This window comes from Dunckerocampus dactyliophorus, chromosome 18 (genome assembly GCF_027744805.1).
Source record: "Dunckerocampus dactyliophorus isolate RoL2022-P2 chromosome 18, RoL_Ddac_1.1, whole genome shotgun sequence".
In the NCBI taxonomy this organism is placed as follows: domain Eukaryota; kingdom Metazoa; phylum Chordata; class Actinopteri; order Syngnathiformes; family Syngnathidae; genus Dunckerocampus; species Dunckerocampus dactyliophorus.
In genome coordinates, this window is record NC_072836.1 from 17308767 (window position 1) to 17335203 (window position 26437).

The 26437-nt window shown below is 41.2% G+C and overlaps 2 protein-coding genes and 1 long non-coding RNA gene across 4 annotated transcripts; 1 reads left to right on the forward strand and 2 right to left on the reverse strand.

The window, feature by feature from the left end:
* Window positions 1-25: 25 nt before the first annotated feature.
* On the reverse strand, window positions 26-8322 carry cdr2l (cerebellar degeneration-related protein 2-like). Its single transcript, XM_054758983.1, has 6 exons — window positions 8171-8322; window positions 7851-8056; window positions 4136-4248; window positions 3804-3952; window positions 2147-2311; window positions 26-1150 (listed from the first exon to the last, which is right to left on the reverse strand). Exons 2-6 carry the CDS (start codon window positions 7927-7929, stop codon window positions 256-258), a joined length of 1401 nt encoding a protein of 466 aa, XP_054614958.1. The 5' UTR covers window positions 7930-8056; window positions 8171-8322; the 3' UTR covers window positions 26-255.
* Window positions 8323-8861: 539 nt separating this feature from the next.
* Window positions 8862-26336, reverse strand: recql5 (RecQ helicase-like 5). The gene is made up of 19 exons (XM_054758982.1): window positions 25962-26336; window positions 25671-25792; window positions 25071-25592; window positions 24594-24690; window positions 24405-24516; window positions 24163-24325; window positions 24002-24084; window positions 15914-16132; window positions 15751-15841; window positions 14472-14508; window positions 14335-14393; window positions 12533-12603; window positions 12344-12434; window positions 12114-12266; window positions 11434-11984; window positions 10518-10563; window positions 10246-10452; window positions 10106-10178; window positions 8862-10038 (listed from the first exon to the last, which is right to left on the reverse strand). Exons 1-19 carry the CDS (start codon window positions 26071-26073, stop codon window positions 9914-9916), a joined length of 2934 nt encoding a protein of 977 aa, XP_054614957.1. The 5' UTR covers window positions 26074-26336; the 3' UTR covers window positions 8862-9913.
* LOC129170883 (uncharacterized) lies at window positions 18393-22361 on the forward strand. Of its 2 annotated transcripts, XR_008566695.1 has the most exons (5): window positions 18393-18569; window positions 18700-18768; window positions 18841-18870; window positions 21696-21814; window positions 21889-22360. It is a non-coding gene; the product is annotated as an uncharacterized LOC129170883 (long non-coding RNA). The 2 variants fall into 2 exon arrangements; XR_008566694.1 differs by having other exon boundaries at window positions 18700-18870; window positions 21889-22361.
* Window positions 26337-26437: the final 101 nt, after the last annotated feature.

Genomic DNA, 26437 nt, shown 5'->3' on the forward strand with positions numbered 1-26437 from the left:
TCTTCTTTCATTCCAGGAAACAGGGTCAATGCATTTCTTTTAATTTACACAAAAGGGACAGTGTGTTCATTCATCCTGCAAGGCATGCTGGAGGGAAAAATGAGCCTCGGCACTGTACAGTTTGGCAATTCATAAGGGGGCGGGGCATGATTAAGAAATAAACACACCTCGGGCGCTAGGAGGATTAAAAGCTTATTTCAATCCACCTGCTTTTTAAGAGAGTGCTGCATTTTCAATACGTGACGTAATAAGCGCTCACTTGTTGCTCTTTCTGCTCTTGCTGGTGTTTATGTCGCTCTTGGTCTTCTGCAAGCGGGAGAAGATCTCCTTGAAGAGAGCTTTGTACTCGGGCGTGTTCTGGCTCAGCCGTTTGTCTACTTGCTCCACCTGCCTGCTGATGCCCTCCATGGCCTCTGGTGTGGAGGGGGTGTGGGGAGGTGTGAGTGGGGCCCTGACCTCCTCCGCTGTTGCTGCTGCTGCCCCCGAGGCCCCTGCGGAGACCATACTGTACTCCTTCATGGAAGGATCCCTTGACACGGGCCTTGACGTCTGCACCTCGGCATGGCACAGGCTCTCTTCGTGACGCCGGCACTTTCCCAGCAGCTCCTCGTACTTCTCCAGCAGGGAGTGGTACTGCTCGTCCACCTCGCTCAGGATGGACATGCCTCGTTTGTGGCCCGTCTGACGCCTCCCTGGGGGGTCGCGGGCCTTGATGGCGTTCAGGGCCGTATCGCTGCAGCTTTTCCTCACGGGTCCTCCCGCATCGCCTCCTTCGGCACCGCCGTCCAGAGCCGCGCCTTCATCGGGCGTGTCAGTCTCTGGGCCGTTGCCGAGCAGCGTCTCCATGCCCTCCTCCATCAGACACACCCTGGACTTCCTCAGCAGCTGCATCTCCTGGAGCTCCGCCTCCAGCTCCTGAACCCGTAGCTGGCAGCCCTCGGCGCCGAGGAGACGCTGCTCAAGACGTAAAAACTCCTGCAGCACGGCGGCGCACTCCCGCTCGGCACCCTCCCTTTTGGAGCGTTCCGCAGACATGGCGGCACGCAGCGACGTCACGATGTCTCTCAGGCGCTCGTTCTCCTCTTCCGCTGGCTGTCTCTCGGCGAAGTCCACGCTGCCCGGGTTTGCCAACAGGAAACCGTCCTCATATCTGGGGGGGGGAAGACAGGCAGCAGACCAATACATGTAAAACACACAACGCATTTCCACCAATGAAATCCAATACAAGAGCAAAAAAAAAAAAAAAAAAGCATGGTGGTAGATAAACCTGTCAGTGTTTTTAGATGGGAGAGCAGAACCCGCTGCTTGTTGAGAAGAGCAATATGTGCTTTCATGTTAAGAATCCAATAAGACCAGAAAAGGTTGCTAGATTTTGAAAATGACCACCTAGATTAGGGTGACCAAAGATGCTGTTTTCGCAGGACATGTCCTGGTTACACATCCTGTCCCGGCCCGTCCTGGGTTTTGTTTAAGAAAGGGATGACAAAGTCCTGCTTTTCAGTGGGCCATTAAACCGAGCGGCATTAGGGCTCTCCGCGGCATGTGACGTAAGCCCCGAGGCGCTGCTGTGTGGGCGGCTCTTTGAATAACTCTTACCCAAAAGCCGCAAAATGTCAAAGAAAAAGCAAAACATATGCAAGGAGTTAATCCTCTGACGCTTGTCGAGCTTAAGTCTTGTAAATTTGGGAACGTCACACAAAACGGCGGTTCAAATTCCCGAGTTCTTGCGACTTTAGAGGGCACATTTTCCCCCAAAAATATTGGTTGTAAGCGTTTGACCTCAGGTGCATGTGTCCTTTTCTTTTTGGAATCATTTTCGTTCTGGTTTTTGAACGTTCTCCCTTTGGAGTTCGTGTCTTTTGTTCTTGATATATTTTGTAAAGTAACAACCTTCCATCCAGACGAGGAATGCTTTGAATGGGGGGGGGGTGGCCTTACACGGACAACGGCAAGGCAAAGAGTGAGGACTTTCTAGTGACCGAGCTGCATGGACAAAAAGCTGGTTGTGTCTTACAGGTTAGTGCCCACGTTGTTAGGTGCACTACCTCCACCTACAGGGCTGGAGTGGAAGAGCCGCACGTCGTCATTTAGTGGAGGATTTTGAATACAGCTCTAACGAAGACATAAAGTGGAATACGAGTGTGACCTTGGTGCAGTGCAGAGTTCTTTAAGGCAAGGGAACGAGTGGACCGTCTTGCGGCGTTCCTTCTTCTCTCGGAGGACCCTCAGCTCCTCCAGAGTTCTCAGCTCCTCCACTCGTGCGGTCAGACAGTCCACCTGACCATGCAAGGTCTCCATGGTGCCCGTCAACCTGCACACATACACAAACACTTGTTATGTCCTGGTGATTTCACTACTCAGCATCCTGTAATCACAGCTCCACAGGATTACGTTAAGGACAAAGGCGCCCTTGTCAACTGAAGTGAAGCTTTCCTCATATCCTGATCATGAACATGTCGCATGAAAGTGCTCAGGCGGAAACTGCGGCTTATCAGAATGCTAATGTCTCAAAATACAATACAATACATGAAACAAACAATTAGTATCTTTTGCTGATTATTTTCTTAAGCAAACAGGCTAAGCTAGCATGATGTTGCTGTTTGAATGTGACTGTAATGTTAGTGCAGCAGCTATGCTAGCGTAGCTGTCCCACTCCGTAGTCTTACGTTGTATGCGGCACAGTGAAACTTCGGTTTTCGTACGCCCTACTTTTTGTACGATTCGGTTCTCGCCAAACATTTGACCAAGTTTCGGCCCAGTTGTCATAGCCCGGGTGGGTTTTTGTACGCCCTAATTTTCATAGCATTCGGTTTTCAAAAACATTTTTCAGATGACATTCCAGCCCAGTTTTCAAAACAACACCTCAGTTTTCGTACGCCCTACTTTTTGTACAATTCGGTTCTCGATTAAATTTTGTCCCGTTTTTTTGTACACCATCACGGGTTTTGTATGCTCTTTTCATACAATTCAGTTCTAAAGTAAAATTTTCAGCAAAATGTCCTAGTTTTTATACACGGTTTTCACACAATTCGCTGCACGACGAAAATTTTTGATGAAATTTCGCCCCATTTTCCGTACACCATGTCGGTTTTTGAATGCTCTACTTTTCGTACGAGTCGGTTCACAACAAAAATTTTCGGCAACATTTTTTCCTATTTTGCATACACCATCTTGAGGTTTGCGATTCTTCTACGTCCTACTTTTTGTACGATTGTGTCCTTAACAAAATATTTAATCCCAGTTTACGTACACCATCTAAATTTCGTCCCAGTTTTTGTAAACCACCTGTTTTCCTACGCCCTACTCTTTGTAGGGTTTGGTTCTCGACATTCTTTAAAAATGTATAGTATGACCTACTTTTTGTATAATTCGGTTCTCAACAAAAACTTTCGACGAAATTCCGTTCCAGTTTTCATAAATCATGTCAGTTTTTGTATGCCCGACTTTTCGGATGATTCGCGTCTCAACACATTTTTAAAAAAATGAAATTCTGACCAAGTTTTCGTACACCATCTTAGTTTGCGTACGCCGTACTTTTCCGTACTATTCGGCTCTCGACAAAAACTTTCAACGACATTTCGTCCCAGCTTTCGTACACCATCTTGGTTTTCAAAAATTGCTTCAGTTTTCGTCAAGACTTTTTGGACCAAAAGCTGAGCTTTGCCAGCATATGGCATCCATTACACAGGACCAGGGGTGCTTGTTGCTGATGACAAACGCAGCTAATTAGCATTAAAAGCTAAACGGCGTGTTCCCAGGAGGGAAAGTCCAGCATGAAATGATGAAGCCTGCCAGAGGCTTACCGGTCTATTTTCTGCTGCGAGGCCTTGCTCTCCAGCACCAGCTTCTCATTGGTGATCTCCAACTCTCGGGCAGTCACGTCCAGCTGCTCGTACACCTTTGCATGCTGCTCGTTCATCTCCCTTAACATCTCCAGCTGCTTGGACAGGTACTGCCAAAGGACACGGACGTCAGCAGCTTGAAGCCGGATGATGGTCACCTCTCATTGACTTGGATTTTCCTTATCGGAAAGAATCTGTTGCAGGGTCACTAACCATGCTTATGAACAGGGCATCATGCGGCAGCTCACAGTCCCATTATAATGTGTTCATGAGCGGTCACGGTTTTAGTGTACCTCTATCTCGTGCACCTGCTCCTCATTGTTGATGTACATCTGCTGAAGGGAATCCTCCAGCTCCTTGTTGCGCTCCAGGAGGGTTTTGCCGAGCTCCGCTGCCAAGTGCAAGTCTGATAGGAGGCGAGACAGCGAGACAAAAGATAAAGAAGTGAGAAGAGGGTGCGATCCAGGAGGTAAAACACACATAAAGCGAGGCTTTCCTCAGTCATTTGTGCTGCCTTATCCTGTGTGTACAAACACACTGATTAGTCACATAATAGCACTTCCAACGCTTTATAATCAGGTGGCAATGATGACAACCTATGCCGCTGCCACTAGAGGGCGTATTGCAAGGTATCAGGGAATGAACCACTATAGCTGCATGCCAACAAATAACACTGTGCTTAAATGACGTCATTTCAGGACGACAATAGAAGACCAACGTTAGTTTTTGTGGTTCTTTTGCCGCGTGAAGCAGTTTACAAATCACTCGCATTTTATGAGATACTTACAGTTTGGGGTTGTTATTACCTGTTAACTCATCATTTGGGAAATATTGCACTCTGTGGGCAGTGAATAAATACAATACAATATGGAGTTTCACTTTATCAGTTGAACTCCTGAAATAAATTCAACATATTCTAAGACATTATATTAATAATATAATATAATAATGATAGAAATACTTAATAAATGAATAATACATACATTAACTACACGTATATCATGTTTAAAGATGTTTAGCAATGTGTTTATAGTATTCAATAAAATACACACCGGCTATGATAAGTTAACTGCATTTACACATTGTTCATCTCCTCTGGTTGAAAAGTTAAAAAATAAATAAACACTACAGCAGAGAGCTATACACACTTTGTCTTCTTCAATTAAAATGTCAACATTTCATTAAAAACTAATTATTATTATTACTAAAATATGGAAATGAAATGTGCAAAAAATACAAATACAAAATATACACGGCCTAAGACATTTACACATTGCTCCTGTCTTATTCATTTACATTTGAAAACATGTAAATACATTATTACTACTAAAAATAGAAACATTTAATTTACAAAAATAAATACAGACTGCCTGGATGAAAAGTTAAAAAAAATTAAATACTAGGATAAAGAGTTATACACACTTTGTATTAAATTAAATTGTAAAAATGTAATAAAAAAAACAAATATTTACTAAAAAAAAGTATGGAAATTAAATTTTCAACAAATACAAATACAAAATATACACAGCCTATGGGAAGTTAACTGCATTTTGTCTTCTTCAGTAGAGCGCTACACACTTAGGAAGGGGCAAGAGTTGTTGTCACGCGAGATCAAATATGAGGAATACATTTCCACGGTTGTAGTAGGCTGGCGACAAGGCTGGCCTGAGCGGCTGAAGTGCTAATGAGCTTGTGAGAAAGCAAGCCTCCACTCGTCAGCTCGATTTCTCAGGGCTGTCACGTGCCGTGTTATGTCATTTCACACTGGTCTGCGAAGAAGCAAGAGCACTTAGTGACTTCCTATTGCTCTGATGCACTCTGAGATCTGTGATGATCTCTGATGCCACAGCCGCACGTTTCGCTGTCAGGCTACGTCATCGAAAATGACCTCGTAAGAGTCACCAGATAGCAGAGGTTACGTAACGGCATTGCTTTCTGGGGCAAACTCAAGCACGGGGCCGGTGTGAGCTCATGCAAGTTGGCATTCGTGTGGAGCAGCAAAAAGCTAAGGAGGTCTGGTCTGGTCTGGTCTGGTCTGGTCTGGCGTGGGGCTCCCTAATCAGATCAAGCCGGGAGGGCTTAATGATTTTCAGACTTGTGCTGAAAAACACTGAGATGAGATGGGGCGTGACCCCCACCCCACACATCCACACACAGTGGGCAGAATGCACCTGCCTCCTCATGTACAATGATGAGCCACAAAGCTGCTTTGCTCTGTGGGTCAGCAGGTAATCAGGAGATGCGGTGATGCTGAGGCCAGCTCATCAGAGGGACACACTCAGCACATTCACGCTCTTTGAAATGCATCCGTGTCGTGTATTAACGAGAGCAAGCACCAGCTCGCACATTTTGTCATAATTATGACAACAACAAAACGTGCGTGCTCGGTTCCAACACTGCAAAGCCGGCTTGTCGAGTCTTACGCTGCGTTCACACTCTGCTTCGGTTAAGCGCGGGGCCGATCCTGATACCGGCGTGATTCACGGAAATTCGTCGGAGATTGCCGATACCACCTGCGGGGAGTTCCGATCCGAGAGCCACGTTTGTGCTTCAACTCATTCAATGCCAGCCATTTTTCAAAAGACAACCCCTTCAGGAGCGGCCATTTTAGACGATTTTGACTGATCCTTCACGGCACACAGAATATGTGTTCTATGGCTATATAAACATGGAACATACAAGAAGAAAGATTAGACTCCCGTCTTTCATCGGAAAAAAATGTGTTTGTTTCTACATTTTTCCATTCTTTCAGCAGTTCAGGAAAATATCAGTTCCCAACTAGGAAAGGGAGAAAAACAGCTTTTTTTTTTTTTTTTTACATTTCAAGCGTAACCTTCACTTTGACAAATATTTTTTGCTTTTGAGACAGCTCAAATATCTAGACGACGACGACACATAAAAGGGATTGTTTCACATGAAAATAATTGATTCACAAATATAACACCATGAACTATTTACAATTTTCACCAGTTGGAACTCAATTACGTGTGCACGCGTTAAAAACGTAACCTTCTGCACACTACACTCCTCCACGCTCTCTCACTTCCTCATTGCCGTCAAGTGTGACTCTTCCATATACATGATCCCTTATCAAATGCACTTCTGCCACCTTGTGGCCGTTTTTATGGCTTAAAATTGCTCTGAAGTGAAGTGCATTAGTGGGGAGTTGCGTCATCACCTCCTTTTGCCTCTTGTGTGAAAAAACATTTAAAAAAAACATAAATACGTTGTTGGGATCATGTGTTTGGGATTCTGAAAACGTATAAAGACGTCTTTGGTATTGAATGAGTTAATGGTGTCTGCAAACGTAGCCAAAGGAGTTTCAGCGAACGTAGCTGTCTCCACACATGAGCTACACGGCTGTACAGACAACTTTATTACAGCCTAAAATCAACAATAATGCGGCAACCGGAAAAAAAATGTAAATAATAAATTTAAATAAATACAAAAAAAAAAAAAGAGTTCTGTGTTGACTGACTGTGAAGCAAGGAACCGTCAGGCTGAGTGGTTGTGTGCACCGTTGCCTGTGTGGAGACAGCAAGACAGTTCGCTGATATTCTTCAAGCTACATTTGCTGATATTCTTTTGGCGTGGTTGCATATTAAAGCAAACATAGCTCTGGTATCCGAATTGTATCGGTATCAGGATTGGATCAGACGTAAAAATCTGTGACGTATCCACTTGTACGAACCGGAAATTAGACAGTATATACATATTTTTAAAAGATACTTTGTGTGCACTTCGGTGCAGTGTACTTGAGTGTGAAGGCAGCTTTCAAGGCACATAAACACAACATAAATGGACAAGAGATCGATTGTGCAGGAAATGGAGGACAGTGGGGCTATTTTTGGAATGACTTGCACTGACAAGATGGAAATAATTGGCAGTAATTGGCAGTAGATGAAGCAGGGAGCTCCATGTTGAATAGGAAGCCAACACACACTGACATACAATGGCATCGGCTTCCAAGCATCAACCCAAACAACCAGTGAGAGGAAGAAGCCTCACCTTGCTCCAGGTCACGCTGGTCGTACCACGGCTCCTCTTCATCCGTGACAAACTCCTCCATCCTGCCTGCACGGAGCATTGAGGCCGCCTAACTTCTTCCACCGGCGATATGATGGGCTAATTCGCCCGAGGCTCCCCCGGAAGTGACAAGCCACAAAACGTGGCGACGGTATACCCACCCCGAGGGTATAATTGAAAAAAACAACCTATGGGACAAATAAATTGCACTTGAACATTCAGCTGCTATGAAAGTGTAAGGCTGGGCGAACTTGATACATTAGAAAGGCGTCGTGGTTTTGGAGTAGAAATGAGGTTCATGCCTTGGTGCCATCAGGCTTTGATGAGCATCATGCACGTCCGCTCTGCTCGGTGCTTTTGATGCGTTCAAGGAAGCTCGGGAAACCATGACAGCTCTCCGGCCAGGAAACCAAACCACAGTTTGAAATATAGAAATAGTTAAAATATCACTAATGCAAAAACATTATACATAATACAATTTCTGTGACTATATTATACTTACTTCTCTTTGTACTCCTTGATGTGTTGTATTCTATTCTCCTACTTTGCGTCTATTACTGTGGTGCGTTAATGAAAACTACAAATATACGGCGATGTTAATAAAAACATGTTAGAAAATTAAACATTCCATTTCAACCAATAGTCAAATTATTATGGTACTTAATATTGTTACTCATCCAGAATCTCATTCTTCATAAATTACTTATATTACAATTGCTTCAAAATTAGCAACATTTCATACTTACGTACACACTGAGACCACATACTATTCATCAGATGTAATGTTTTGACCGCAAGTACATTATTCTTATTCAGTAATCACGTTATTTACGATCAATATTTGGAAGGATCCATGAAGTCCGTGTATAAATCAAAGCTTACACGTAGTATCCAAAAATGAATGCTAAAAGTGAATATGACGAGCAGCCTGTGAAGGCAGCACAACTGGGGGTGACGTCACCGTTAGCTTGGCAGCACCACCAGTACCACAGACACAAATAAAATGAGGGAGGTTTATTGTCCATCTGAGGACATTATTAATCAACACAAATCACATTACATGCCTAATTGGGCTGGGTCTCTTCTGTTTGTGTGCATTCTTTATTGAAAACACTGAGGAGCTCAGGGGAAAGGTTGCTCTTTGGCTTTCCTCCACAGGCCTCTTATGCCTCCAACGCAAAACATTACTGAAGGACTACAATTCTTTCCACAAAAGAGTATCAGATGAATTGCATCTGTTTTGTAGTCAATTAGTCAAAGACAAATATAGCAGCAATTAAAAAAAACACTATCATAACACTAAATACAAACAATATGATATTACTCGAGGGAAAGGCTTCTTGAGACGTCATCTGTACTTCTGTGAAGAAGGTGTCGGACGTTTCGCTCCTCAGCCGAAGAGCTTACTATGTAAAAGGTTATTCACATTACTGCATCTTTCAGCTTTTGTTCATTACCGGTATAAGTGCAAACTTAAACTGATCACTGAGTTAGTTTGATGGGAACGCTAAAAGGAAAAAAAAAAAGTCTAAAGTGCACCTCCTCTTAGGCAATAATACTATGTGTTTTAGGGCGTACTCACACCAGGCCAATCGTGCTGTGCTGGAGCCCAATTTGCACCCACAGTCCAGCACAGCTGGCTATTGTGAGCACACTGATCCAATGTCAACTTCAGCATAGTGCAATGCACGATTATCATTAAGAACCTGCAAGGAACAATGTCAACCGGCACATTTTCTATTACACAGAAAATACAAAGACTCAAAATAATCCAAAAGTCAAATCCCACACCCACATTGCACAATAAAAATAATCAGAATGACTCGAAAGAAGACAGGATATAATACATAAAAACAGCAGAATAGAAGTGATGAGGCGCCCAAGTCCAGCACGGTATGAATGTCCTAGTCTGAGTTCGCCCTTATTGCTTGAATATGCAAAGCTGCATCAGTGAGAGTGTGTGTGTTGAAACCTGAGCTCACAGGGACAAGACAAGCTTAGGCACTGACAAAGAGGAAGCCCTAAAATATTAATTTCCTCTCCCATCATTCCTGATTGGGTGCGGTTTTACAGTAACCCGGTCTTTTAAGGTGCTTCCAGTCGGCCTCGCTCTCGCAGCGTTTGACCTTGGAGAAGAACTGCTTAATCAGCGCCTTGGCCTCTGCTTTCACTGCAGGCAAACAGAAACAAGCGTGAGGAATCAAATGTGCGCACAAGTTGGGTGGTACCCTTTTTACCTTGACCCTTTCCCAGGCTCCGTCCCTCTGCGAGAAGGTGAGACAAAAAGCGAGCGAAGGACTTGAACAGGTCCTACAAACAGAAGAGTGAGAAAATCTATGTAGAATTTCAGCAGCAAGAGACATGACTATTCTCGCACCTTGTTAGCAAATTTCCCCCGAATGTAAAAAGGATCCAGGTAGCGGACCACCACGTCAGCGGCCTCCTTCAGCGTCACAGTCGTCGTCGGATCCTGCACTACTCTCTGCTGCACGGTGGGGTCAAAGGTTACTTTCCGGCGACTCCCCTCGCGGCGGCCTCGTTTGGCCGGAGGAGGCTGCTCTTGTTTGGCTTCCGAAACGCACGCCTGCTGGGACAGTGCTCCTGGTTAGTCATTGAACGTCACACGCATCCTCCATCAGAGAGATGTACCTCTTGTATTACACAGGCGCTGTGGTCTTCAACAGATGTGTTCTGTCTTTAGGTAAAAAAAAAAAACGGATGGAATGAGTACAAGAGCAGAGAGCACACACCTCACTCAAGGCTTTTATCACCTGCAAAATCAATTAATAAACATTTGAGGTCGAAATAGACACTAACTTACATGCAAAATAATACGATTTTATGTTAATTTGTAAACCACGCGGCAAACTGGAAGGCCAAAACGCACACTTCCCTAACAGGAATAACCCACATGCCTTGCGGGTTATAAATACCATTAAAAAAAATCGTATTGTTTTGCACGTGGAAAGAAAAGATTTCCCCTTATTTACTAGAAAATATCCCTCATTTTCAAATGAACAAACAGCTAATGAACGGCTAAAGAAGGCGTTTTTGCTAGTCTTACAATCATATATTAATTGCAGTTCACCTTGCTGCAAGTTTTGACACCGGATTGCCTGTCAAAGCTAGAGCTTCTGTGGTTAAACATATGAATGTAGCACACAACTATGGTGCGTTTGAGGCCCACCGAATAAATTGCAAAATCTCAACCCTTGACAGAAAAACATGATCAGAGAAGCATAAAGAAATGTATGCTGTACATTTTACCTGTATTATCACATATTTATAAATTACTACCAACTTATGTTGAATTAGATGCGTTTTCTGCAAAAAAAATGGCCTATTTTCTGAGGGAAAAAGACTTTTGCTAAACGCAAATGTGCAGAAATCCACTGTACTGTACATTTCCCCACTCAGGACTCAATAAAAAAAAATATATTACTCATAATGACACAGAAATTGGAACATTCTTCAATGAACTTATATTTACCATATAAAAAAAACAAATAGGTAATATATCAAAAATAGATATGTTTCAGAACATGGTGCATTCAGTGTGTCTTACTCTGTGGTGGACTGCAGATTGTTGCGTTCTGAAGTCTCTTGAACCACCTCTCCATCATAATCATCGTCATCATCTATCACAATGACCTCTGGTTTGGTTTCTGCTTTCCTCTCATCCTGAGTGACTGGCTCCACAGCTCCACCTTCAGCCTCCATAATGTCTTCCTCTGGACCCATCGCAGCACTATAGGATGGCAGCGCATCCGCTCGGTTATCTCGCTCCATTGTCGCTTGAGTCTTCTCCAAATATTGCGAGATGCTGCGAGAACTTTTTGCAGCTTCCGCCAGCTTCTGCTGCTTCTTGCTCACAGGTTTCCCTCTCTTAATTGGGCTACTCGAGGTGGAGAGGGAGGAGACTGTTGCTGTGGCATGGCTAGATGATGTTATAGGCACGACCTTATCTTTCCATTTTCTCATTAGCTCCTCTCGCACACCACCTGGCGTTCCCTCATCATATGTGCTGTCCACCATGGAGGGCTTCAGCAGATCCTTGGCAGCCAGGTAGGAGTTGGACGAGCCACTGTGGCCCGCTCCAACTCTCTTACGCTTCATCTGGAGAAATAATTAGGTAAGATAACATTACATGAGGTACTACTAACCTACATGCAGAGGTGGGTTTACCATTCAAGGACTGAATCGTAGCACTTGACGGAATTAGAAGTTTTCAGTACGTTGACTTACGGAGTAGACCTCGGATGCAGATTTGAACCCATGCAGCCCTTCAGGAAAGGATGAAGAGGAGGCGGCTTCCTCTGCGTGTTTTGGCATGGTCTCGCTACCACCGCAGCTCTTCTCCTCCTCCGTTACAGCAGGCGCTTTCTTCATCTCGGACACCTTGAGGGCAAAACAAGTCAGTCCTATATGAACACAATTTGGAAGGACAACATCAGTGATGCACATGGAGGCAGAACCTTCTTTAATATGGCCGCTTTGTACAAGTTGGAAGACTTGCAGCTCTTGAACACCTCATGTTCGATATCTACAGCTAAGGATAGAAGAGAGCTGAAAAGAAACACAACAATTCATTATGGGAGTGTAAAATAATACTTTATGAAAAAAAACAACAACAATGTTTAGGATTTTTGTGTCTGTATATTTACCTGAATGGGTCGTCTGCCCCCTGGTGGCCATATAAGGCCTCCTGCAAGAGGCACAGGCAGTGCTCTCTGGTCTAAAATATAAAGTAAGTCTTTTGTAACATTAAAAATGTACAGCAAAAATAAATTACTTATAATAGGGGTGTCAAACTCGTGCCATGTAGGGCCAAGACACTGCAGGTTTTCTTTCCAGCCGGTCAATAAAGCAGGTGATTTTAATGATCAACACCTCCTTCAATTTGAGGGAAGGAGCTCATCAATTACATCACCTGCTGGAGAAACTGGTTGGAGAGAAAACATGCAGTGTTTCAGCCCTCCATTGACACGTGACTTATAACATGGCAGCTGCTGGGAGCTGAACAGGGATGAATTATGTGAGAGGCAATTCAGCAGGTATGCAACACAATAATTAATTCTTTGGATTGGTAAGGTGAGTTAATGCCACACCGGATACAACAATCTCGCTGTGGTGAAAAAAGCTTATTAATACCCTTCCTCTTGTATTTTATAATTGATATATAATCAAAGGTTAGAAGAAATTTCTCATAATTCAGACTTATTTTCCCGCTATCTTTTTTCTCTTGCATGTTTTCAAGTTGCCAAGGAAACCTACTGGTGTCTGCCATTGTTTTTTATTGAGACTGACTAATGTGACCTATAAATTCTACCTAGCAACACGCGGGCACACAAAAACAATGTGATTTTTTAAAAATGTATTGAATAAGTTGTGTTCAAGACGTTAGAGAGCTATCATGATGTACAGCAGTCGAATAAAATATAAACACTAAGTTTAGAAAATCTATTCACACTAGTAAAAATACATAATAGCCTAAATTAACAATTTTCAGGCATAAGAATGGCTAAATAAACTAACTAAATGAACTAAAATAAAAATACAAAGGTGAAGAAACATTTTAATTGCGAATGCACTATTCTATGTTAGCCACTAGGTGTCAGTAATTGTTCAGTGAGACAAGCATCAGACGTGCTCGCCAGAAGAGGTATTTATTGCAGGTTTAAATCTCACAACAGGCACAATAATAAAAACATAATCATAATAATATATGCTACTGTTGGGGCCATAACCCCCGACAAGCTAAAACTTCCAACATCATTTCCTGTCCCCCACATGATCTGTCCGCCTGCCACTACTAAGGTTCCCTAGGGAACACATTTACTGTGACACACACGAGTTTTCACATCCTAAATGGCTTATTTACTCTTATGTCTTCTTGTCTACTATATTGGGTAATATGCGTGCAAAGCCATTTAAATCTGCCATTACAATACATTGAGGAGACAATAGTGTGGGTCTATGTTATTTTATTCATGTCTAATATGTATTATTTTCCCTGACTATATTTGGTAATACAAATGTAAAGGTGACTATAGGGGTGTTATTTCATGTCCAGAGGGCTCTAATAATGTTAACCACCATATTTAGAAGATTGTAAACAGACTTTCATGCCAAACCTATGAAAATATTCAGTTTATTAATTATGAATCCTACTTTGCGAAATTCACTTCACAGTTAGCATAGCTACGTAGCAATCATCATGACTGTTTTCACATCTTTGTATGTTTATAATACACACCTTCCAGCCTGTTAATGTAAGAAAAGAAGCTGAATACTACAACCCGGTTGTATTTTCATCGCACTGCATATTAAGCAATGTTTACAGTCAACTGCTCCACCGTGCCTCTCCACATCTCCTGACACATGAGTCACTGAGTTCCAGAAACTGTGCTAATGAACACCACAGCTATGAGGAATGTGTTTGTGTTGTTCAAATTCAGCGCTGTACCTTTACAGTGAGCCTGGGGATCCTCTGACAGCTCGCCTCTCTGAGGGGGCAGTCGGCATCTACACAGCAAGATCAAGCCCACAGCAATAGATGAGCCCCCTGTAATAATAAAAATAACTGCAGTATTTGAATTTTACCTGGAGGAATAAAGTTGTCCGTCTGAGTGGCAGGTCCCTAAAAAAAGAAAATAAGACAAAGACACTAGAATAAAAATAAAGATAATGTCTGACTCACATATCTACTAAAAATACATGCATTCCAGGTGATAACTCAAAATAAAACGTCAATTAGAATGAGTTACTACTCCACGTGCCCATAATTCTGTACGATAGGACAGGGATTTTCAAACTGTGTGACAGTGATCCTCCCCTCGGGGAACATAAAACAGCTGGTACCTCGCTTACTACAAATAGAACTTTGCAGTGAAACACTATTCCACTCTGAGGAGCTTCAAAATAGACTTAATCACCCTCCACTCAACATTTTCTTACATCCACATTTAAATGTCGGACTACCTGTAATATAATTTAATATTTAAATGCAGATTAACGGAGTAGCCCCATATAAAATAGCAAAACAAATTTCATAGGCTTTGGATAGTTTAGCTTGCTTATTCCTTTCCTAACACATAATGTTAATTCATGTTTTTTCTCATTACAAAGTTAATACATTTTCTGTAATTATTAGGGAAGTAATCATTATATTACCTAATAATTAGTACTCAAAACATAACACAATAATTAATTATTATTGGGTACATTATACTTGTTATTCATTGTTGCTTCAAGATTTGAAAATTAGAGGTATCTAGTATGTTGAAATGTTTGAACTAGAAATAATTCCTATGGCATCTAGTACAAATGGCAAAATTGTATTTTATTTTTATGAGGATTATAAGGGGGCCCGTGGAAAATGCTCTCTCTGTCAGGGGTCCATGAAAAACTCCTAATTTAGACGGACAAGAACTGGTATTTTAGATTGTGTATTTATTAGAATGTGTTATTAACTGCCCATCTATTAAGTTTGTACACTATACCACCCATTTACATTTGTGTTATGGGTTATATCTTACCAGAATGCAATATTTAGAGTTAGGGTTAGATGCTATCATATTTTTATACAAAATCCACATCTTCATAGACAAATCAAGTTGATCATATTTACTTGCAACATACAGAAAGTATTTGTTTCTACAATTTTACAATCAAAACATTGCAAGTGGTGCAAACTGTCTGGACCAGCTCCAGCTGCTGAGGACTAGTTGTTTTCTCTGCACATGTGGGATTCATTTAGCATAAGAGAGACATGATGCCCACAGTGGGTGAACACGTGTGGAGACACAACACCAACACTGCACACACTGTCGATTTTAAGCAAGGAAACACAAAAGTGCTCAGGCGTATGTGATGACAATACCTTCCTGAGCATCATCTGCTGCTTGAAGAAGTCGGAAAACTCTTTTTTCCTCTTGGCATCATCTTCGATAAAGCCTTCACCTTCGTCAAACCTATGAGGTGCAAGGTGACAAATCAGTCCATGCAAAAGAGGCAGATTTACTACAGTATAAATGTTATCTTGCCTCTCAAAGCCATATCCCTTATTTCCTCCCTCATAGGCGCTCTGGTGGAAACCAAACGGGCCTTTGGGCTCTTTGCTCTGAGCTTTGATGGCGGTGTTGAGGACCGACACCCTCTCCAGCTGGGCTCGCACAACTTTCGGGTTGGAACAGCAGTCGCAGGCACCTGAACAGTTTGGTGGCTTGTCCCCGAAAAACTTGGAGATGGTGGCATGGCGGCAACTGATAGACAACAGAAGGCATATTGTCAGGTTTATCAGTCGCAGCAAAGGCTATCTAACAATGACAACGTGCAGTATTGATCTGTTAGCGAGACTGCAGGACTCCCTTAGTCAAAGATGTCCAAAGTGCAGCCCTGGGGCCATTTGCTAAAAAAAAAAAAAGGAAAAATCAGCAACCTCACAAGAAAAAGTTGTAATTTTATGAGAATAACATCGTAATACTATGAGGAAAAATAACGTCATTTTAGTAGCATAAAGTTGAACTATTGAAGATGTCCAAAAAAAAAAAAGTCATAAGATTACAAAAACAAACATAACTTAGAGAATGTAAAGTGGTAATTTTTGGAAAATAAATGATTTAATAGGAATAAAATCAAAATGTGGGAATAAAGCCAGAATTACGAGAAGAAAATGCACAAGAAGAAAGTTGAAATAGTTGGAATATTTTTTTGAAAAGCAGACATTTAAAAAAACAGTTGTCATGTCATAAGAATAAAGTCAAAATATTAAGAGAAAAAGTTGCAACCTCACAAGAAAAAGTTGTAATTTTATTAGAATAACATCGTAATACTATGAGGAAAAATAGTAGCATAAAGTTGAACTATTGAAGATGTAAAAAAAATAAAGTCGTAAGATTACAAAAAACAAGCAGAACTTAGAGAACGTAAAGTGGTAGTTTTTGGAAAATAATTTAATAGGAATAAAGTCAAAATGTGGGAATAAAGCCAGAATTAAAAGAAGAAAATGCACAAGAAGAAAGTTGAAATAGTTGGAATATTTTTTTGAAAAGCAGACATTTAAAAAAACAGTTGTCATGTCATAAGAATAAAGTCAAAATATTAAGAGAAAAAGTTGCAACCTCACAAGAAAAAGTTGTAATTTTATTAGAATAACATCGTAATACTATGAGGAAAAATAGTAGCATAAAGTTGAACTATTGAAGATGTAAAAAAAATAAAGTCGTAAGATTACAAAAAACAAGCAGAACTTAGAGAACGTAAAGTGGTAGTTTTTGGAAAATAATTTAATAGGAATAAAGTCAAAATGTGGGAATAAAGCCAGAATTAAAAGAAGAAAATGTACAAGAAGAAAGTTGAAATAGTTGGAATTTGATTTTGAAAAGCAGACATTTAAAAAAACAGTTGTCATGTCATAAGAATGAAGTCAAAATATTAAGAGAAAAACGTATTCTAACAAGAAAAAAAAAATTAACTAAATTTTATGAGAAAAAATAATGCACAATGCTGAAATATTAAAGAAAAATATAAAAAGTTGTTTAAAAAGTTTTTTAAAAGTTGTATTATGAGAAATACAAAAAGTTGTTAGAAAATAAAGTTGGGGAAAAAGTTATATGATGAATAAAGTCATAATATTACAAGATAAAAATTTACAAAGATTATTTAAGAATAAAGTAAATTATAAATATATAAATACAGTAAAATAATATTTGGAAAATTAAACCCCCCAAAAAATGGGGACAAAATATCAGTGGCCTTTGCATCCTTTCATTTTTGGACATGAACAGAATTCTAGCTACTCTGGCCAGAGTTTTCAGAAACCTCAGTTTTCAAAGACAAAAACTTACATTTGGGTGTGGACGAGAGGCAAAAACACATAGAAAAATATGCGACAATGTCATCTGCTCCCGCAACCCAGCGCCACAGGTAGATTGCAGTCCTGTGGGAAACACTGCATTCCTGGACAGTCACATTCACTAAATACTGTAGTGACTGCTTGCAATATTAGTTGTCTTGAACTATTTCAACTGTTTAGACTGTGTTCTTGTTTTCTTCGTTCATTGCAAATGTGTGAACATGGATATGTTAGTCAATTTTGCAAGTAAAAAATAAATAATTTAAATAATTTGTGCACCTGTATACAACACACATAATATTGCACTGTAATGCTTCTTAGAAAGCGTGTATGCTTGTGCAGTTGCGCTACCTAGTGAGAAAGTTGGTCAATTACAGTTTCATTACCCCAACAAAAATAACACAAAACTGAGGGAGGATTTTTTTTTTTTACAAGGCATTTTTGTAAATTGACACCAAGTACACAGTGAACAAACAAGGGGTATTATTTTACAATTTTTGAACAGTAATTGCTATTCATTTCTATCAAGTGCTCACTCTCTTCCTCCACGTTTCCTACCTAAAACCCTTGCTATGGGTTTATCTATTCTTTTAATTAAAAACAACAACAGGCGTCACACTTCAATGTTACATCCTGTATTACATAACACACACACAAACAAAGGCAGCGTCTGGAGCCACTTTAACAACATGTGGACTCGGTTGCAGGAGCTGGGGGGACGTGCCTGTCTACGCCACGAAAAGAGAGAGAAAAAGCGTTTGCACAAAGGAGGTGGGGAAAGACAGAGGCACCCATGAAAGACTCAACTGAAAATCAGAATCATCTTTGGAAGGAAGCAAACTAAAGTATGTAGTAGTACATGCGACTAAAACTGAAGACAAGAAGATGAAATGAACACACTGGATTTGTTTATTGCATGAATCTGAAGAAGTTACCTGAAGAATTATCTCTCCTAACTATGAGGTCTAATCACAGGTAGCGTCTAAGGACCTCTGGGTGATGAACGGCTCGCTCAAGCAACAAAAACAACCCACATTCCTAAAGGTAACTCCTTCAGGGAGCACATGCCATGCTGTCAACTTGTCTGCTCACTCTGTCACAATCTGGGATTTGCAGAGTGTGTGAGAACGACAACAACTAACACAGGTGAGTGTTTCAGAGCCTGTTTGTGCACACGTACAGTAAGGGAGAAATGGTGCAAACTGTAAATAAAGTAGCCAGCCATTCCAATACAATGCTTGGCCTATACTGATCTTTGAAAACACTGCACACCTCAAATATTTAAGCTCTATACAGTGTTTAAAAACCACCCAGGTGCGGCTACTGCCGCGCAAAATTAAACCAATACCTGTAAGTCAATAACTTCACCTTCTGTAGTTAAATAAGGTTTAAAAACATGATATAATCTCACACGTTTCTTATCACATACAGTAATCCCTCATTCATGTGCTTCCAGACCCGACTGTAATAAGTGAATTTCCGTAAAGTACGATTCCTTACATATAAATAGAATATCTTCATAGTTAGAGCATAGCTTTACACACGTATTACCCAATATAGTGGACAAGAAAATAAGACACGTTACACATGACAGACTCACGCATTTCACACTGGGAGAGTTCTTTGTTGTTTTTTTACTTCCTGTTCTGAACAGTACTTCCTGCAGTGGCTATCGTTTCATCAAGGTAGCATTACGCGTGACCATTGTAGAATACTACATATCATCACATCTTTGAAGGCATCTTCTGAATGCCTTATATTAATATTTTAGTACATTTAGCCATTTATATGCTTGCAAATGCTTTATGTAGGCAAATATATATATAAAAGCTATTTAAATATGGCTTTTTTTGTTGTTTTTACCAATAATAGGCTGTATTCAACCAGAGTGAAAACCGTGAAATTGGGAAACGGCGAGGGACTACCGTAAACCATCCAGACACACACACACACACCAACAAAGGAGTTTTTCAAAATCTCCACTCCTGCCGCAGTTTTACGTCAGGGCCATTTATGCAAAGTAGAAGATTGATTCATGACATACTCCACAACTACAGTTGGGCATCGAGTCTCCGGCATCGACGTAACGCATTCCGATTCGTAGTTTCGATGGCCAGAAGAAATAGCCGCGAACACCATCGAAGAATACCAGCGACTACAAAATTCGGCTTAACTTCGTTTACAAAATAGCGCGGTCGGCTCAGTGCAACATTTGCAACACAATAACATCATGCAGAGGAGTGTGCACGGCCAACATAACTAAACACCTGCAGATTCATGGCGTAGAAATAACAGAGTACCCAGCCTTTGATGCGCCACGTCGGACCTCCAAATAGTAGGAATCACGGAAGTCAAACAATAAATGACGTCAGTCTCATGCCAATGTAACCGAGGATTTCAGGATGCCCGCTGATGTAAATAAAGCACAGGAACTACGACTTCAGGATGCAAGTTTATTCAGGTTGATTCAGTTTATTTGCGTCTCTTTTAGCAAAAGTCAAGCCACCTTCTAAGCCCACATAAAATAAAAAGCGGCATATCCTGTTTACTTGTGCTAACAAAATAAGTGTGTCGTTAAAAATAGCTTACACGAACATTGAGGCAGAAAACTATACTAGTGCTAATATGGTAGTTCAAGGCTCATAGACAAACCTTTTACAAGTTGTTTGATATTTTGCACCCAGGTAAGTGCATGTTTAAGTGCCTGCAGCTTTTAAAACCTGTTATATTTTCCCAGACATCATCAAGCACTGTTTAATAAGAAGCTTGTTAGTGACTGTATGCTAAATATATACTGTAGCTACAGGTAACAGTTAAAACACAATAAATAGACACAATTTAGGTGCCTTGTTTGGATTTGTAGAAAAGGCATCAAAATCTGTACATCGGCGCAGACAAAGTGAGAAAGAGTTCAATACTGAACTTGGAGTTTTACAGAGGGTTGTGGTTCTGGACCATTACCAAATTGCTCTTTTAACAATTTATTTTTTCAAACATGAAGTATTACATGACAATAACAGCTTTAGGCTGCTATTGTGTGGCTTTTGAATGGCCTGATGTCATAAGATGTTAGTGCCAGCGACATATGCAAATGTATCAAACCATAAATATTCTGTATAGAGGAGTTCCGTTCCTACGACGCGATGTGAATCAGAACTCATACCTAAATTAACACTTATGTCACTCACACTGTACACAGGACACTTAGAAAAACACTCCACCACTTACGTATTACTGTCACGCTCATAGAAGCAGATCCTTTAACATGCTCAAGGATACAGTACTACAGCAAACTGGCAGTTACGTGTAGTGTTTAAGAGTTTTGTGATTTCTGACGGGCCCTGAATTTGACAGGCTGAGTACCTCCAATGTTTGTGTACGGGAGGAAGATGCCTAAGTTGAGTTTGCTGATGTTGTTTTGGAGTGGTTGTAGCCGACTAATAAAGACATTGTTGATCAACCACCTCCTTGTCATCCTTACAACGTCTGGGTAGACATTACAATACGATCTTTATCTTCTTTACCATCTTTATAGTGCATCTAGTGTTTACGGACCAAAATTGAGTTTTTAATTAATTTATGGGAGCATGTACGTGACCATGAAACGCCGTAACACGGAACACAGTAAAGTGAGGACCACCTGTATAAACAAAAAAGTAAATGTGACTGTATTTAAAAAAAACATCTTGCATCTCTTAATAGATATCTTATAAACCCACATGAACATGTGAGTCAAGTCAGGAGAGCTCTTTCTCATCAGCATTCTAATTACAACTCTCCAGGGAAAAAAAAAAAGCACACGCCTTCATCTCTCTACCAGACAGGTTAATACCCTGCCTTGTTCTCTCACAACATTCCTCCCACTTTCATTTTCTTACATAAAATATCATGATCATGAAGGAAAGTAAACAAACTGGATTCTGTGCAGACTACTTCCAAGCATTCAGGCAGTAATCATTGTTGCCTCATAGGATGGACCCCAAAGAACAAGCAGTGAGCCTCTTGGACAAGATTTGGGCCAAACTGCAGGGTCTGCCAAACGCCACCCCCGTGGAGCTGGGAGCTTTCTTCATCCTCTTAACATTCATCAGTGAGTCTCTGCTCTCTGGTATGACAAAGAATCTGCATTCTAATCACGGTGACTGTTTATTTGCTCTCCTTCAGTGGTCGTTGTCATCACGACGGTGGTGATCTGTGCAAGCTTCTGCTGCTGCTGCTGCAGCAAAGCCAAAAGGAGGGAGCAGACATTTACAAGCATCTAAACTACATGCCAAAACTTAAAACAGGTTTTTGCCAAGGCTGCCAAGTCGCACAATGAGAGCAAGTGTCAGGACTAGAAGTACTGCTCATGCAACTGGGCAGGGTGTGTTCAGCCCTCCAAAAACAAAGCAACTCTCACTAACAAAGATGTCCTGACTTACTTCTAAACACATCTGCTGAAGTTCCCAGACTTTCAGGACTATCAACATTCCTTGGATTGCCCATGTACAATAACACTGTTCTTGGCAGGAGGATGAGACACACAAACTATATTTAAACGTATAAATAAATCCATCCATTTTCTATACCGCTTCATCCTCATTAGGGTCACGGGGGCATGCTGGAGCCTATCCCAGCTGACTTCGGGCGACAGGCTGGGTACACCCTGGACTGGTCGCCAGCCAATCGCAGGGCACATATAGACAAACAACCATTCACACTCACATTCATACCTATGGACAATTTAGGGTAGCCAATTAACCTTACCTGCATGTTTTTGGGAAGGTGGGAGGAAGCCGGAGTGCCCGGAGAAAACCCACGGGGAGAACATGCAAACTCCACACAGAAATGCCCAGGGGAGAATCGAACCCAGGTCTTCCCGATCTCCAGGCTGTTCCTGTATTGGCCAACGTGCTACCAACTAGACCACCGTGCGGCCCACGTATAAATACATGTAATAAAAAAGCTTTTTTATTGCTGAACATCAAGTTGCACATTTCCATATTACTGGAATAAAATTTATAGCAGTCACTTGATGACAATCATCCTGAAACCACAAAGTTCTGCTATACATGCAACAAATCCTTAAGAGTGACCAGGTTGTGCGCTCTGCTGTATCATATAAACCAGGGGAGTCCAAACTTTTTCCACCAAGGGCCATATACTGAAATATGAAAGGTCCACTTTGATATTTGTAAACCAACCTACGTAGATTTGCTGACAAGTTACAGTATATTATATATTAAAAATATATAAATATATATATAAATATATTTTAAAAACTGTATCTCAGCTTTGTGATATAGATGAAGCATATTATTATTAGTATAAACTTCAGTCTTTGCTCCTTTTTTTATATTTTTGCATATTTTTCAATATGACTTTTTTTCTCGGGCTGCACGGTGGTCAAGTGGTTAGCATGTTGGCCACACAGTCACAGTTAGGAGATCGGGAAGACCTGGGTTCGATTTCTGTTGGGCATCTTTGTGTGGAGTTTGCATGATCTCCCCGTGCGTGCGTGGGTTTTCTCCGGGTACTCCGGTTTCCTCCCACATTTCAAAAACATTGTCCATCGGTATGAATGTGAGTGTGAATAGTCGTTTGTCTATATGTGCCCTGCGATTGGCTGGCGACGAGTCCAGCGTGTACCCCGCTTGTCGCCCGGAGTCAGCTGGGATAGGCTCCAGCATACCCCCGCAATCCCAATGAGGATAAGCGGCATGGAAAAAGGATGGATGGACTTTTTTTCTCTTTATTTTTTTACTTTTACAACCGTTTTTTCCATTTCTGCTGTTTTTTAACTATTTCAACTTTCTTCTTGTAAATTTCCTTCTCGTAATTACAACTTCATTCCCATATTTTCACTTGATTCTTGAAACTTTGTAACTCATATTTTCACTTGATTAAATTTTTTTTCCCTTTAGTGTTTCATCTTTATGCTACTAAAATTATGTTATTTTTCCCTATATTATTGCAATGTTATTCTTGTAAAATTATGACTTTTTCTCGCAAGATTAAAAGTTTTTTCCCTTAATATTTTGACTTTAGTCTTGTACAAATTACTGCTGATTTTTCAATTTTTTGCTGTTGGTAAAGTTTTCTTAAATTATATTTTTAGGATGTGCCACGGCCCAATAAATAAAACAGCCACAGACCGCAATTATCCCCCTTGTGTAAACAGTTGAGTGATACCTATTTCCCAAAGGCAATAGCGTGAATATATAATGATTGTATTTGTCTATACTATCTTGAAGGCAATAAATACAGAAACATTTATGTACATGTGGTCTTTACTTACCTTTCCTGCTCGCAAAACGACACCATGGCGTCAAGATCTGTAACGGCTGCTTTGTCTGATTCTTTTACAGAGTTGCGTTTTTCCTGCAGGGCAAAAGATGGTCAAATCTTTTAAATGATGCCGAGCTGAAGATGCACTAGAGTGGTTACTGCTATATTGACCTGTTTACGTGCCACCTCTTTATGGATGAGGAATTTAATTTGCTCCATATCCTTCCGGGAGTAGTAAATGCGACACAGGGATGGCAGTCCGTCTCTGCCTGCTCGGCCAGACTCCTGGTAGTAGCTAGCCATCGACTTTGCAAGGTTCCAATGAGCAACAAACCTGTGGGATCGATGGAAACAACTGTAACGCTATAGCTTTACCGGAAAATACAACACAGCTCACATATGTGCTGCCTTACCTTACACTGGCCTTGTCTACACCCATACCAAAGCTGATGGTGGCCACAATAACAATAACTTTCCCCTGCATCCAATCATTCTGAGCCTCTGTGCGATCTTGTGCCTTTAGACCTGCATGCAAAAAACATTGAACGCTTTTGCTAAAAGCCAAGTGACTCCATACAACCCACAATGGTTAGAAGACTTACCAGCATGATAAGGCTTCGCTAGGACACCAAGCTTGGTAAGCTGGTAGGCTACGGTTTCACAGCCCTCCCTGGTCCGACAGTACACAATCCCACAACCCTGTTCAAGAACATCACATGCTTTAAGGATGTTGGGCTTTTTCAGGACCAAATACTGCATGCTGTAGAGCAGGGGAATAACTATTATGGGGAATAATAAACAACAATTACGTTAACTCTAAACATGTAACTTTAGCAACTTTTTATGAAACAAGTGCCACAAGGCATGCTGGGAATACATTTTTTTGACCAAATATTTTTTGTGCCCAATGAAAACACATCTATTCTTCCACTATTTTCAAGGGCACCTGTCAGTCATGGGCACTTGAAATTGTCATCACTTTCCCCTCCATTACGGTGCCCCTGCCTACATGCGTAAATAGTGGATTGGGAGAATTTTCTCCCAATGGTTAAAACAGTATAACATTCTATAATACCAACCTGTCCACTGGAGCCGCTGCCAAGAGCCAGTGCCTTCTGAATGAAGGCATGGAGGTGAATGTAGGGGTTCGGAAGAATCTCGCTGAAGATGACATCATAGTGCAAATTTGAGCGGAAAACAGGCGTCGTGAAAGACAGAGGCAGACGCAGCTTCAGCGACTGAATAATATCATCTTGAACGTTTTTGGGGGCTGTCGCAGTGAGCGCTATGCAAGAAACCCCAGGTATGCGAGAGCGCAGTTCACCCAGTTTGAGGTAATCTGGTCTGAAATCATGGCCCCACTGGGAGACACAGTGAGCCTCATCCACAGCCATGTAGGACAGCAGGCCTCGGGAGCACAAGTCAGTCAGGTAAGGCTGGAATGATTGAGAAGCTACCATCTCTGGAGTGATGTAGAGTAGCTTCAGCTTTGGGCTCCTGCTCTGTAAGTCAGCGAGTATCAAACGGCGCTCGCCTACTGCAAGCTTGGAGTTGATGGAGTGAGCAGGGATGTTCAGTGACCTCAAGTGGCACACTTGGTCCTGCAAATGCAAACACTGTGGTTAGTGACAAACGTTTACATCAGATTTAACAATAGAGGTTAAAAAAAACAAACTGACCTGAATGAGCGCAATTAGTGGGGAGATGACTAAAGTGATGCCTTCGGCCAGGACAGCAGGCAGCTGATAACACAGAGACTTCCCTGCCCCAGTGGGCATGCACACAAACACATCCCTGTCACCTACAGGAAGACACAACATTAACTCTGCTAGCAACAACACAACCAGTCCGACATATTTAAAAACAAAAAAATAAAAGCGTTATGACCTCTTCTTTGTTTTACTAATGTCTAGCAATTAGCAGAGCTCCATTCATAGCAGCAAGTTCGTACATACTCCTGTTTGACCTACCTCGCACAACCGCTTTGATAACATTTTCCTGCACTTTAGATCTAAAGTTGCTGAACCCGAAATGGGTTTTTAAAGCTTGTTTCAAAGTTGTTGTCGTTGACGGCTCCTCCATTAGCACAATTCGGCAGTGATGTCGCACATTGATGACGTAATGGAAAGTGACACACTTGTTTTAGTAAGAAAACTAACAAAATATAATTAATAGACTGAATAATGACTTATATAAATGGCTGAAAGTTTATATGATACGAAAGAACCAAATAATAAATAACAATAGAACGTATTTTTATATGAATGCCTTATTACTAAATTGTTATACTATGTTATTTATTAGCTAAAAATAAAATCTGAGGTGCTTAAAAGTGGTGACTCAAAATCATACCACAGGTATGAATGTGAGCGTGAATGGTTGTTTGTATGTGCCCTGCGATTGGCTGGCGACCAGTCACTGTCTCTCGCCCGAAGTCAGCTGAGAT

What these genes read in the sequence shown, in the direction of transcription:
- cdr2l (XM_054758983.1), bottom strand. Translation starts at nt 7,929, where the DNA reads ATGCTCCGTGCAGGCAGGATGGAGGAGTTTGTCACGGATGAAGAGGAG. An exon ending in AGCAGGTGCACGAGATAGAG is followed by an intron (nt 3,953 to 4,135) that starts GTACACTAAAAC and finishes GTCCTTTGGCAG; the next exon opens with TACCTGTCCAAGCAGCTGGA. An exon ending in TCGCAGCAGAAAATAGACCG is followed by an intron (nt 2,312 to 3,803) that starts GTAAGCCTCTGG and finishes GTATGTGTGCAG; the next exon opens with GTTGACGGGCACCATGGAGA.
- recql5 (XM_054758982.1), bottom strand. Translation starts at nt 26,073, where the DNA reads ATGGAGGAGCCGTCAACGACAACAACTTTGAAACAAGCTTTAAAAACC. An exon ending in GCAGCGGCTCCAGTGGACAG is followed by an intron (nt 24,691 to 25,070) that starts GTTGGTATTATA and finishes GTTCTTGAACAG; the next exon opens with GGTTGTGGGATTGTGTACTG. An exon ending in GCGCCTGTGTAATACAAGAG is followed by an intron (nt 10,453 to 10,517) that starts GTACATCTCTCT and finishes CTGTCCCAGCAG; the next exon opens with GCGTGCGTTTCGGAAGCCAA.